Raw genomic sequence first — 13,996 nt, 5'->3', positions numbered from 1 at the left:
ACACACAAAAGTTCCTTCTCTCCTTGGCACTGAAGACACCACTGTAGGCCAACACAGCACACTGGGAGGGGGGCAGTCCACTCTTACAGTTTCCTTTGGTTCTTCTCCTTGGCAGAGGTTTCTTCTTGTTCTTCCAGAAGTGATCTAAAGACTTGGGGTCTGGGTCCCCATATTTATACTACTTTTCTCTTTGTTCTCTGAAGGCAGAGAGGCCTTTGCCTAGTCCAAACCAGTTCTGGTCAGTCCTGAAGCACTTTGTTTACATGACTCCTTCTTTCCTTTCAGAGTGCAGGGCAGGGACATCAGACACACCACAGGAGGTGGAGCCAGCATTGTGGAGGGAAGGCACAGCCCTATTCAGGTCCCAGGTGCAACTCCTCCCACCCATCTACATGCAGATCTTCCTATTCAGCCCTGTGCTGACTCACCCTCTCCCCTGGAATCCCCCAGCCCCTGTCACTCACAGAACCAGACACACAATACACAACCTAGCAGAGCCAGGCTTGGACAGTTAAGAAAGACAATACCTACTTTCTAAAAGTGGTATTTTCAAACACTGAATGTTAAAACCAATGTCACTAAAAGGTGCATTTTATCATTCTTAGTTCAGGCATACTAAACTCTAATTTCTACCATGTTCCCTGAGTCAGTATGGGTAACAGGTAGCCTTGCAATAGTGAAAAACGAAAATGGCTGTAATTCACTATTAGGACATGCCACACACACCAGGGCATGTCCTACCTTATACTTACAATGCACCCTGCCCTTGGGCCTACCACAGGGTGTCTGATATGAAGAAAAGGGAAGGTTTAGAGACTGGCAAGTGGGTGCACTTGGTCAGTCAGTCAGCATGGCAGTACACACTTTACAAGCTGCTTCTGTGGGTGTCACAACCAGTCCTGCAAGCCCACCAGCAGCATTTGATTTACAAGCCCTGGGCACACATGGTGCACACTACTAGGGTCTGACAAGTAAATCAAATAACCCAATCATGGAATCACTAATCAATACATCAATTTAATATAGGGAGCACTTGCACTGTGGCACTGAATGGCAGTGGCAGAGTGCCCAAAGCATCTAAACCAGTAAAACATATAAAAAACAGAGGAGGCAATCAGAACAAGCATTGGCATAGCCAATAGGTCTCGCCTTTGGGACCTTATAAGTGTTTAGCTATGCAACAGTTGCATAACTAAATACTTATAAGGTCCCAAAAGGAAGACCTATTGGCTATGCAAAGCGGCCGTGCGGCCGCGAAAGTGAAAGTAATTGCGGTAAAGCAGGGCGCGCGCATGCACTGTAGCTCTAGGCTGGCCTGGTAGCACTTTTTGGAGCCCTCTCAATAAGTCTTGCCAGACCAGAGCATGCGCTGGGTCAGGCGAGACCTAAAAAATGGAAGGGAGACTCACGCCAATGGTACCAGGTCTAACAGGTTTTTAATGTCTTAGATTAACAAAACGCAAGAAGCACAAAGCACCATTTGGGGGTTACCTGGCCATGCTAGATTGGGAGACAATTAAAAGTTAAGACCGACCGATATGGAGGGCGAGTGGGATACATGGACCAGGTTCATCTCGCTGAAGTGTTACCTATTCAAGTCGTGAGTGAAGATTTCGGTTTGCTTCAGAGGGGGCTGCAAGCAAGAGGCTATCGGCGCACGGAGGATTTTGTACATTGCAGACGGTAGTTGCTATTGTGTTCCTATAGCTCGAAACTGCAGAAACCACTGCATTTCACTCGGCGCCCATCCATTACATTCTCTGTAGTAATTTAAACTTTTAATTTCTGCAGAGTATGCAAGGGTGGGGAGTGTTAAGTGATGGTTTCGAATCTTTAGACATCACTGCATAATTTAATTCCACCAACGGAGCAGCTGAATTTTAATTAATCAGTAATTCCACGTTACAAGAGTAACCGATTTACCCAAAGTCCTCTGATTCTGCCAGAGGAATTAAAATCTCTGTCCATGCCTTGGGAATACCACACCAAGGTTCTTTGTTCTAACACTACATATGGACATTTTTTTACATTCGAGGACTGCCATCAAGTGATGACTTTGTTGTGGTTTTCTATAGGCAATCAGCGTTCGCACTTTCTAAGGTAAATGTTTTTGTTTTCTCAGAGTACTGTAATAAAAGCTTTGTGATGTAATGTGTTCTGACGTAGCAAAATAAAAAAAATGACTAATGAAATGTTTTCCAAAATGTAATGATCTGTGGCTGTCGTTTTCTAACCGCCGTTTCCAGTTCCAAGTGGATGCTGCGGAATGCCCCTGTAAATGTGTAATAAAGAAGGGAGCGGTTACCTCTTGATTACCTAATGCATAGGGTTTGAATATTAAGCATCAATATATGAACTTTTTTGTGCTTTATTTCCACTTTTTCTTCAAGCTTGAGGTTGGAGATCGTTTTCCCTGTACACAGACATTTCTTTAGAATATATTGTTCGTATATATATATATTTTTTAAATACATCCAAAGTGTATTGGTGTTGCTTTGTAACTAGCTACAATGTGACTGCCTCATAGATTTTAAGAAACTGCATATAGCATTCTGTTCATTAATTTTTTAAGTATGATAATCCTTCTTCTGAATCAGCCTAAATTCACCCACCTACCTGTGACCACATTTCATCGCCGCAATTCAACTGGTTGTTTAATTTTAATGGTTCCAGATATGCATGCTATATGTAGTAAGGTAGCTATGGCACCCTTTTGACATATGTTTAATCCCTCAAACAGAACACATGAAATTAAAGCTGTTGATGTTGCAGTCCCAGATGACTTCGCAGATTTTTCTTTAGCTAAGACAATAAGCAAGATTGAAGGCAAACTGGACGAAGGCACTTTGCCTGATAACGCAAACGATGACGATGTAATTCCAGGTGTGAGCAATGAAATCGGAGCAGGTGCGTTGGTTTTGAATGCACAGATCAATGGAGTTAACATTATCAGATATGGAATTATGAGTAATACGTATTTTTGCATATTGAATTTCATTATTGTTTTAAATAGCCCACGTTTTCCATATTGCTATCCATAATATCTCATTCCTGATTGGAAATGTAACTTTTACAGCAAACAATTCAAGATTTGTAGGAATGCTTTTGAGTATTGTTGCTTTGTAACATTTGTTAATTTGTATTAGTACTGGAAATGTGTCAATTTGTGTGCTAGCTTGCTTAAGATTTTGTAACGTATGGCCCTATTACAATGGCAGTCAGACCGCCGGCCGCTAACTTATCGTTCGACACCGAGTCGGTGGTCCCGCCTGCCCAATTATGATAAGACCGCCAGCACAGTGGTCGGAAAATGCTTTTTAGGTCTCGCCTGACCCAGCGCATGCGCTGGTCTGGCGAGACTTATTGAGAGGGCTCCAAAAAGTGCTACCAGGCCAGCCTGGAGCTACAGTGCATGTGCGCGGGCGCGCGCGCCGCGCTTTACCTCGATTATTATCACTTTAGCAGCCGCTTTATTGTTTGATCGTGATCGCGATCACTTTTATTTTCGCGGCCGCACGGCTGCTTTGTATAGCCAATAGGTCTCGCTTTTGGGACCTTATAAGTATTTAGTTATGCAACTGTTGCATGGCTAAACACTTATAAGGTCCCAAAGGCGAGACCTATTGGCTATGCCAATGCTTGTTACTACTGCAGCTTGTGCTGCGGCCCAGGAAAAGGGCCCCAGCACAAGCCGCAGTGGTAAAAAGCACCTTGTGTACATCGTGCCGGGCACACTGTGCATGGAAGTGTGGGAGGGCACTATGTGTGCCCCCCAGGCACATTAGCAGTGGCCGATGGGGGACGGGAACCCTGCTTGGGGCCCCCAAAGTTAATTTTTAGTCTGCCTTTTCATGGCGGTCAGACCACTTGATTAGGCTTCGGAAAGGGATATCCTAATCCCCACAGCCGTTCCTGCGCAGGCACAGCTTTCATTGTCGGGACAGATTTCTGACCGCCGCCCGATGGAATCTTGTCAGAGGCGGCGTTCTTTTTTTACCTGGAACCTTGTGCTTTGACCGCTGGTGGTATAATCTGTTAGTTGGACCAATGGCCTGGATGTCGGATGGACCGCATTGTAATGAGGCCCAATGTGTGTGTCCCAGGTTGTAGTACTTATTTTCCAGTTCATGGAGTCTCACAGCATCTTCAATGTCACTTTTTAGCTCCCTTCTCCCTTTGGTGACAAAATATTTGATCAACTACCTCAAGAGTTTAAAGATGCCTACAAATTCTAATGGCTGCTGATTTTTAAGTTTTGCTCCTGGTCAATGGTAAATTAATTTGCTCTATATTTCATATGCATAAAGTGTGTGCAGTGACAGCTGACACAGAATAATACTGATGGGTAGGGGGTGTGGGGGCAAAGGGGGCCAGCAGGAAGCACAGAGGGACTACGCGGCAGGGGGGAGTTAAAAATTAAAACTACTTGGCTGGTGCAGCCTGCCTCCTTGCGCTCCTCTGCTGCAGTTCCTGTCCCAGATGTCGCAGGGACAGCGACACAAATCCCATCTAATGACTGCGCTTCTCTCAAGCATGAGAGCAGCATGGGGATTGCTGTTTCTCCAACCCGGCTGTTTCATACAGCCGGGTTGGAGAAACCTAAGTGTGCATGTGTGTTTGGTCGACCTATGACTACCAAACACACATGTGCACTTAGAAGTGCACAAACTAGTCCTCTTCTTCCCACCCTCCTACCATGGCCCCGGCCCCTCCCTGCTAAAAAATAAAACAATAGTAAGATATTGTTTTATTTTTTTAGCTGCTGCTGCACCAGTGGGGCAATGCTTCTCCGCCATTGTGGAGGATCCGCCGCTGAGTGTGTGAGATCTATTCTCGTCTTAATTTATTGGACTAGTCGGCTCCTGCAACTTCCGTTTGCAGTACCAGTTTATGCTCTCTGGCAGGCTTGCACAGACTGCTGAAATGCAGTGTCTCACGAAATGCTTACGTACTTGAAAAGCTAAAGTGACCTGGCTTCTTCCTCCGCATGCTCGCATTTTAGTAGATAGATGCCACTGGAGTATTTTATGCCACTTGAGCATTTTATTGAATATAAATGACTGGGACGAAATTGATGAAATTATGCTGTGTGGTAAAACCACAGTACGAAAGGCACATGATGGTTAGAAGACGAACGCTAGGAAACAAAGATAATCTGGGATTACTTAAGGGCCAACTTTGGCTCCTGAACCTAATTTATGTGATGTATTATTACCCCTCATATGCTCAGGAGTTTGAGATTGCTATTAGAGCATGGAGAACATGTAGTTTAGTGTTTAGAAAAAAGAAAGAAAACTAACTTGTGCAATAGGCTTAGCCAGAAGCTATACTGTCTTGTTTATAGCAACACTTACCAGCAGAGCTAGACAGCAGCGAGCCCATTTATAAATTAGTCAGCCTCTTGAAAATGGCCACTGGTCTCCCTTTAACGATATTTGTTTCAGAATCACACCTCAGACTTTTTCTGTAAAAACGTGGAATAACTTTATATTGAAAAAAGAGTTTTATTAGCATCCAACATATTTTTTGTTAATTTGTTTTTCATGATTTAAAGATCATTGTCCGAAAGGTGCAAGTTGCCTTGTTCTCATGCCACAACACTGCACATTACATGTAGAAATACAATTGTAGTGAAGAAAGGCTCGCAATACTTTCTTTTGTTTTATAATAGACTGGATATAAGAAAAGATAAAAGTACATTTTCCTACCCAACCTCAGCTGAAAATTAATTTGCATGAATTGCATTGGATTCTACATTTCCATTAACAAAATCAATGTGAATTTATAAAGCTCTTAGTTAAAAAAAAAAAAAGCATCGATTATATTGTATAGACTTCTGATGTCCATGATAATAGACACGTGAAAGAGGAGGAGAGGCAAGGGAACTGGAATGCGATGCACCCCCAACTTCTTAACAGAAACTTTACCTCCCTTTCTCCATCATGGGATTGTCATAAACATGAACTATTAAGCAAGAAAGATTTTCACTCTCAAATTATTTGAAAGCAAATGTCGTCAGGCAACATTTTACCTTTTTTTGTTAACTTAAAGCCAGCTAGATTTACAAAGGTTTAATTGTGTAAAATAAATATGTTATGAGGATAGATCTGCTTCAGCCATAGAGGAATCGTCGACACTGTTACTTGGTGCTCCACTGTTGTCGAACTGCTGTGTCAGGGAATTTCCTTTGTCTGTCATAGGTGCAAGGATCCTGGAGTACTTGTTATATCTTTTTAGCTTTTCACACAGGTTCTGACGTTTTTGAGCTTCATTCACCGTCTTTCAATGTCTGCAGCCTTGGAAAACTTTTTTTGAGAAGGCATGATTAATTTTCTGTATTTTTCTCTGGAGCGTCTCCTGCCTAGTAAGGGATTGTTGCAACATTTCTTGATAGAAGTGTCTCCTACAGTGGAAAGATGATCATAATTTCAGATTCTGACATTATGGAGAAGTGACAATCAATATTGTCTAGTGCACGTATCAAGATGGCCAAGCTGGGGAAAAGAAGATAATCTTCTGCGATTAGCGCATTTCCAACTTATTTGCCTTCCTATCTGAGCTAAACGACTGGGGATGTGAGTTAAATGATCCTTCTACGGTTTTCTTAAGTATTACTCTGAATTATCCAGATGGCCCGCTCTATATTGCCACCATCACCACTGTTCATCCTTGATGGAGAGGGCTTCAGTACCAATCTTATAACTTACTCCTTGATGCCAGAGCACTAGAACCAGCAAAGGAGCTTAAGGCTACATAGTATCACATGCCGTAGGCCCTTATTGCTCCAATACTTTTCCTCAGTGTCAGGAGTTTGTTATTCAGAAACATGGTGGCTGCACACTTGAACCAGTACCTTGCAGCTTTTTGCGAAAAATCAGTGGTTTCAAGAGAAGAGAGTTTGCACTTCTTGATGGTCTACCCCCTCCAGATAATTCTAGCTTTTGAGCTAGGTAACCAGGGGTTTCGAAATAGAGGGCTTTGTGAGTCAAGCAGGCAATCTTTAGCTGTATTGTTGCTTCGTAGGGCAACCAATTTTGGGATATTAGGGCTGGGGATATGTGAGCATTTCTTTTTGTACCAGTAATCAATCTGGCAGCGGCATTTAAGGAAGCCCTTATATTTGGGGAGGCCACACAGCGTAGTGCTACCATAGTCTAGCCTCGGCAAGACAAGCACTTGAACCACCTGCTTGAAGTCATCTTGTGGAAGGAATGGTTTGAGATTTCTAAGTATCCTCATCTAGTGGTTAGCACCCTTTCACACCTAACTAATATGATTCTTCATGTTCAGGGGCATATCCAGGGTGATTCTGAGAGATTTAGCTGAATCAGTAATGTGAGGAGAGCAGTTGAAAGCAGTGAGGTGTTTCATCCGGAGGTCTATTTTGGGGGTGTGATTAGGAGATATGACAAGGAATTTTGTTTTAGAGGTGTTGAGCAGGAGGTGGTTCTCAGCCAGTTTTGAGTATTCGTCAGGGTGGAGTTGAGTGAAATTAAGTCTTCAGTGGAGGTGATTTTCAGGTAAAGTTGCGTGTCGTCTACATACATATGAAAAAGACTGTTCATGGAGGTTGGGGCATTTGCTAACGGTTCCAAGAAAATGTTAGAGTATGGAAGATAGGGCAGACCCTTGTGGGACCCCCATGGAGACTGTTGAGGGCTGGGATAGAGATTGATTCACCATGACTCTGGGATCTGTTGTGAAGGAAGGACGAGAATCATTTTAATACCAGTCTGGAAAGGCCCATCCTGAGCTCAAGAATGGATAAGAGGTCGTTGTGATTAACAGTTTTGAACGCCAAAGAAAGGTCGATGATTAGGAGGCGGGATTCGTTTTGGTCTAGCATTTTTAAAATGTCATCTATAATGTGAGTAAGCGCCGATTCCGTGCTGTGACCACTCCGAAAACCAGATTGATGTTGATCCAATAGTTGGAAATTCTCTGAGTACGAAGTTGCGATTGCATGCATTTTTTTAGGAGCTATCCAGAGTGGGGATGTTGGCGATAGCGCGAAAGTTGTTGAGATCAGTTCTGTCTGCATTAGGTTTTTTAAGAATGGGTGACACCTGAGCTGCTTTTAAGTATTAGGATCCTGCCTTGTGATAATGAAGCGTTGACAATCTTTGTCCAAAGGGGGATGAAGGCATCCTTGATTTATTTGAAGACAGGTGGTATCAGCGGGTCGCTGAAGTGATTTGATGGGTTGATACTAAGAAGGGTTTTGTAAATGTCTCCTTCACTGAGGGAAGTAAAAATACACCATGTGCCCTTGTTCTTGGTACTAAGACTGAGTGGCTCGAACCTCTAAGGAGATGCAATATCGTATAATGGAAGAAGAGCCTTCTTAGATTCAAGGTCAAAACAGATGAGTTTTGTTTTCTCCATAAAGAAAGCAGCCAGTTCGTCACATGGAGGAGAACTGTCTCCTGGGTCAAAGTGGTTGGGTGCTATCGCCGATTGATGTTTGACAATTTCAAAAGGTTTCTTGGGGCGATTTGAGGCTTGATTAAGTTGGGATCTAAAGTAATCAGCCTTAGCTTTTATTTTTTATGTTATGAACTCCTTACCAATCTAAGCACTTTTAGATGATCCGAGGAGGGTTTGGATCTCCAGGAATGTTCAGCTCCCCTTAAAATGCGGCATTCAGAGTTTAGGTTGTCGTTGAACCAAGGTTTGGATATTTTGGAAGAGGCATTTTTTTTGTAGTGGTGCTATAGAATCCATGATACTAGAGATAGTAGAGTAATAGAATTCAGTGAGTTCATGCACATTAGTCACGTCTACTTGGGAAGACCAGACATATTTACAGTTCGTTGCTAGAACTTGCGTTTTTATATGCCTGAGGTCCCCTTTCCATTGCTTCAATTTCTTCTGTTGATCCCTCCTCAGGGACATCTCCCTGTTAATAAAGAAGAAGATGATGTAATGGTCGGACCAATCACATGGGGTAATGGCATCCAGTGTGATGGTATTTCCTTTTGATATGATGAGGTCCAGAATTTCTCCTTTGTTATGAGTCGGCCTGTCTCCGAATTGGGTCAGCTCCAGATCTGATAAGAATGATTTTAGTCCGATTACCGCTTGGTCATTAGGGTTAGCCCAGTAAAGGTTGAAATCTCTGAGGAAGCTTTGGCATACTGAGGAGTCGTCTTTGGAAAAGATGATTTCCATTATTTGTTCAATGAAGGGGGATTGTCTCCAGGGAGGTGGTAGAATGTATGAAGTTTGCAAACCGGGAGGTGATTACTTGAAATGTTGAGGCACAGGTTTTCAACGGAGGATGATGTGGGGATCTCTGTGTGGGAAACCAAGAGTGTATTCCGGTGTATACAAGCTAATTCACCGCCCTGCTTCTTAGATCTGTCTAGACGGATTATGTCATGACTCGGAGGAACTAAGAGGTCTAGGATACGGGTGGAAGAGGGATTTAGCCATGTTTTCGTGAGGAGGATGATATCTAGCTCGTTATTTTGGATGAGGTCAAAGAAATCAGAGGCATGTTTACTGGCAGATCTGCAATTGAGTAGTACGCATTTCAGCCGTACAGGCGTGTGGGATGAATGAGTCTGAATGATATTCACTCGTTTGAGGTTGTCACTATTTAAGACTCTGCAGTTGTGAGAGGGTTCCCTGTGCGGGTTGGTGTGAATAGCTTGAATTTGAGCCAGAAGAGTCTTGTCAGTGTCTAGAGTGTTGGAGTATGAGAAGAGTAGCTCCTCGATATCACTGGTCGCAAGAACGGCCTTTATTCTTCTAGGGCGGGGGGACGTTAGGGAGGGGTAAGGTTTTGGAACTAGGGTGCGAAGAGTGCTGGTCAATGCCAGTGATTGCGCTAGAGGGGACTAGGGGCAGCTTTCCTAGGGAAATGAGAGAACTGAGCAGAGGTAGATGCTCCATTGAGAGGGCTTTCAGTTCATGGAGATCATATGAGAGTAAGGGCAACTGGAGGGATAACTCGTCCAGACGTGCGGCCAAGTCTGAATGTTGGTTTAAGGATAGAGGCTGAGTGGAAAGATCCGGCGGAGAGGAGGGGCCTCGAGGGATGTCTGGATGGTCTAAAGCGGTAATGCAATGTTCCGGGGGAGAGAGTGCGTCATTAAAATCTAGCAGAGTCCTAAGTTTGCTTGAGGGGAGTGGCTGGGGAAGGTAGGAGGGTGGAAGGACTATTGTATTAAGTGATGGAGGTGGTCAAGGAGAGGTTGAGAGTGTTGAGATCATTAGAGACCATGGAGGGCAGTCTCCTGTGCTCCGACAGCAAAGATGGCGTAGACCTTGGGACCATGGAGGGGAGAGCATCCATAGAGAGAAAAGGTGGTAAAGCTTGAGGGGACTTCCTGACTCGGGAATCGCCGTGTATCTGACTTGACATCAGCGAGGTGAGTGAGACAGTCTGAATCTCTGAGATCCGCTATGGAGTGAGTGAAATTATGAGAAATTGGAGTACTCCCGGAGGTGGTGGGAGGTGAGCTGGTTAAATCCTGTGAACAAGAAGAGTGTGGATAAGGATCAAAGGATTTAGTGGTCACCGCTATCTTGAGATCAGGGAAATATTGTCCATCTTGGCTAGATTGACATTAGAGGCTTGAATTGGAGCTGTGAGATGGTCCCTCCTTGGAGATACCCAGGAGGGACCATCTCACAGGGATAGCCAGGACGGGTTCCCCAGCGGTCTACAGCGCCACGAGGCCTCAGGGTAGCAGTGCGCTTTACAAGACACATACATTTACAAGACACATACATTTGAATTAGAATCATACCATTATTGTATAGGGTGATGGGGGCATTGGATTTGAAGAAAGGTGAGGGCGAAGCTGTTAATTTGAGGCCATGTGGAGTTTTCCTAGTGTCCGTTATACGAAGCATGGAGTATAGGACTTTCTGCCAACATGCCCGTTTTCTGGTATATGAGGTCATTAGATAGAATATCCTTGTTTGCACAGAGGTAGACTTCTGAGATTAATGTTTCAGGTCGGGATTTGAGTAGGCGATGTTTGTGCTTTTTGGCCACATATTTGGAGAGGTTAGGTGGAAAATTGATAGTGAAGGCATTGGATCCTGTGGTGTCCAGACTTATAATTCTGAGAGAGGCCAGAAGTGAGTACCAAAGAGAAAGGGGGACAATTTCCGTATTCAAGGAGGTGAGAATGACATTGACTCTGAGGTAAGGTGCATATAAGTAGGCAGTGATCCTAAAGACCAAGCAGAACAAACTGTGAAGCAAATAGTTATGATGAAGATATTTAAGTTTCTGGGTAAATCGAGAGGGGCTGAGCGTGAGCTAGGAGAGCCTTCAGTTGGTATTTAAGGGGTCAAGGAAAAAGACAAGCAATCCTGCAGAGGGCGACGCAAGAGGAACCTTAAAATATGGCCGGTCCTTAGGTTGATCCAGTTCATAGAACCAAAATGAAGATCAGGAAGGGGATGGTGGATTATTATACAGTTGCAACGTAGCTAGATTAGCAATGGGTCTAATGATCGGTCAGAGCTGCATGTAGAATGTGAGTAATGATGACTTGATGTAATTTAAACGTGGACGAGTTGGCTGTGTGCCCGGAATTTTATTGCCATAGCAAAATATTCTCTAAAATAGATCTTTTCCCACCTCAACTGAAGCACACATTCATTACATCACCTCTCAATAAAACAAACCTTCATCCATCAAACCCTGGCAAAATATTAGTTTTCTGGGAAAACTAATATAAAGAATGCGTTGTTTTTTAAAGCCAGCTCATCACCTTTGTGAAGGATAATAATTTGGTCTCACACCAACAGTCTGGATTTAACCCAGGCAGAGAACATTGACACATTTTAGATGATTTGAAGCTGACAGTGGTTAAAAATGGAGGTCTGCGCTATTATTTCTAGAACTATTCGTTCTTTAAACTATCCATGGCCTTTAACACCGTTGGTCATCGGACCCTGCTGCAAAGACTAAAAGAGCTTGATATATATGTGGTAATAAATGCAATAAAACAGATCTCCACCTAGCTCAAAGTCTAGTAACTATGCTTCCTTTCTCCTCTGTTCTTAAGAACCTGAACTGTGATGTCCCATATAACTTGAACATCTCTCCACTTGTGTTCGACACCTCTGCCTCACCAACTTACTAAACTTGTTCAAGTCGTTCAATCTCGCTTATACGGCATGACCGAAAACAAACGTCGTCCTAAAACTAGAAAAGACCATGGACATGAATACATGTTGACAAGGGAATGCCTCTTTATCATTGTTGAAAGAATAATAATCAACCACCTTAAGCTCAACTCCATGAAGCCAAGATCATGACCTGTGAACAATAACATCAGCCTAACTACATATGGCCGAAGACTTGGAGCAGTGGCGTAACAAAACTTGAGGGGAGTCCCCCCTGCAAGATACATGGAGGGGGCTCTCTCTGGACTTAATCAGGAGCTGTCAGGTCGGAGTTCTGTGCTGAGGGGAGCCCTGGAGTCTGCCCCCCCCACACACACACTCTGTGGGGCCTATGTTATGTTATGCCACTGACTTGGAGACACATTGCAGACTCTAAAGCTCATCCTCTCTTACCTTGAAACCACCAAAAACTACAGTCCATTCTCACCCTGGTATAAGGCTGATTACACCAACAGCCTGTACCTGGGTGCACCTTGCTACATACTACTAAACTACAAAGAATCCAAAACCCTGTAGGATGATTAATCCTTCATCTCCTCACAAAACATCATATGACTCCAGTGCTTCAAGCACTGCACTGCCAACCTTTAGGAAGATGTTCTGTTTTAAGGGCTCCTTGCTACAAAGCAATCCAAGATAAGGGCCAGGGTACTACCAATTAAAGTTCCATTGATAGTCCCAGAACAGGAGGACACTGGTTGGTTGTCCCTGCCTATTTAACAAAGGCCATTGAATGATGCTCCTTTTCAGAAAACCGTATAATTCTGGAATTTGTTGGCAGCCAAAGAAAGAAACGTCCAAGATCACTTCAAGTTCAGGAAATGCAAACTTGGGGTAATCTTAGGGTAACAAACCCAGACAAGTAGCTTCTTTGACAAAAACATCATATACCAGCCTTCATCACCTCAGAACACAGTGCCCTTTAGTGACCAAAGTCAATAACAATTAGATCTGTCTGGATTTTTACTGCACACTTTGTCCTAGGGTGCATAAAATCTCGCCATACACTCATGGCGGAATTAAATCAAAACAGGTTGTATAACAATTGATCAGAAACTGAAAAGTACCTACTGAACTGGCAAGCAATTTTATTGCCCCTTCATTGTTTCTATAAGTGCTGTGGGTGGTACAATTGTAATGCATAAACTGCATTACAGAAAATATCACTATTGGAGGGTACTAATCCAGCTATATTCAGCACAGGCTATGCAAGCTGGCAGCTTGGATAAAGAAACTATGACTGACTCTAACAAGAGCTTATGACTGACCAAAAATAGCTTGGGGCTATAGCATAAGAAATTGTATATTGTTTTGTTCGTATCTTAACCAACTGCTCCTCTCCAAAATGGACAAGCAACCAGCGACTGAAGAAATTTGCCTTCTATAACCAGCACATGAGAGGACTCCAATGTAGCCCATTCTGCAGGTCCCTACAAGTTGACCATCTACTCCGTTTTGGGAATCTCGTAGTCACATTAAGATGGTCTGTAGCACGGACCATTCGTATAGATCTCCACCTCCTTTTTCCCTCTAATGCCTGATTTACAAGTTTTCTCCTCTCTTATCTAGAAGACTTTGGAGATCGTTTGACCCAACTGCGGCAGTCAGCCCGGGAATGTACCGAAAATTATCATTAAAATAAAAAACTTAGCATATATAAACTACAACTAACTACTATTAGGATTGCCACGTCTGTCTCTCACACTGATTCTTCATTACACTGCTAGCGCTGCATCCCAAGGGACGATCCGAGCATCTCTTTTATCATTCATGCATTGTATCACAACACTTCCCACATAGGTTCAATATTAATACAACACCACATTCCCCACACATTGTAACT

At 43.4% G+C, this 13,996-nt stretch overlaps 1 protein-coding gene across 2 annotated transcripts in view; it reads left to right on the top strand.

The window, feature by feature from the left end:
• TEX9 (testis expressed 9) overlaps positions 1 to 13,996 on the top strand; it is a 448,029-nt gene that overhangs the window by 203,378 nt on the left and 230,655 nt on the right. For both annotated transcript variants that reach the window (XM_085644128.1, XM_085644127.1), the window contains exon 7: positions 2,741 to 2,907. In XM_085644128.1, coding sequence (XP_085500254.1) covers positions 2,741 to 2,907 — 167 coding nt within the window. The remainder of the gene's footprint in view (positions 1 to 2,740; positions 2,908 to 13,996) is intronic.

Source organism: Triturus cristatus, chromosome 3_1 (genome assembly GCF_964204655.1).
Source record: "Triturus cristatus chromosome 3_1, aTriCri1.1, whole genome shotgun sequence".
NCBI lineage: Eukaryota > Metazoa > Chordata > Amphibia > Caudata > Salamandridae > Triturus > Triturus cristatus.
This window is presented reverse-complemented; position numbering and strand designations above follow the sequence as displayed.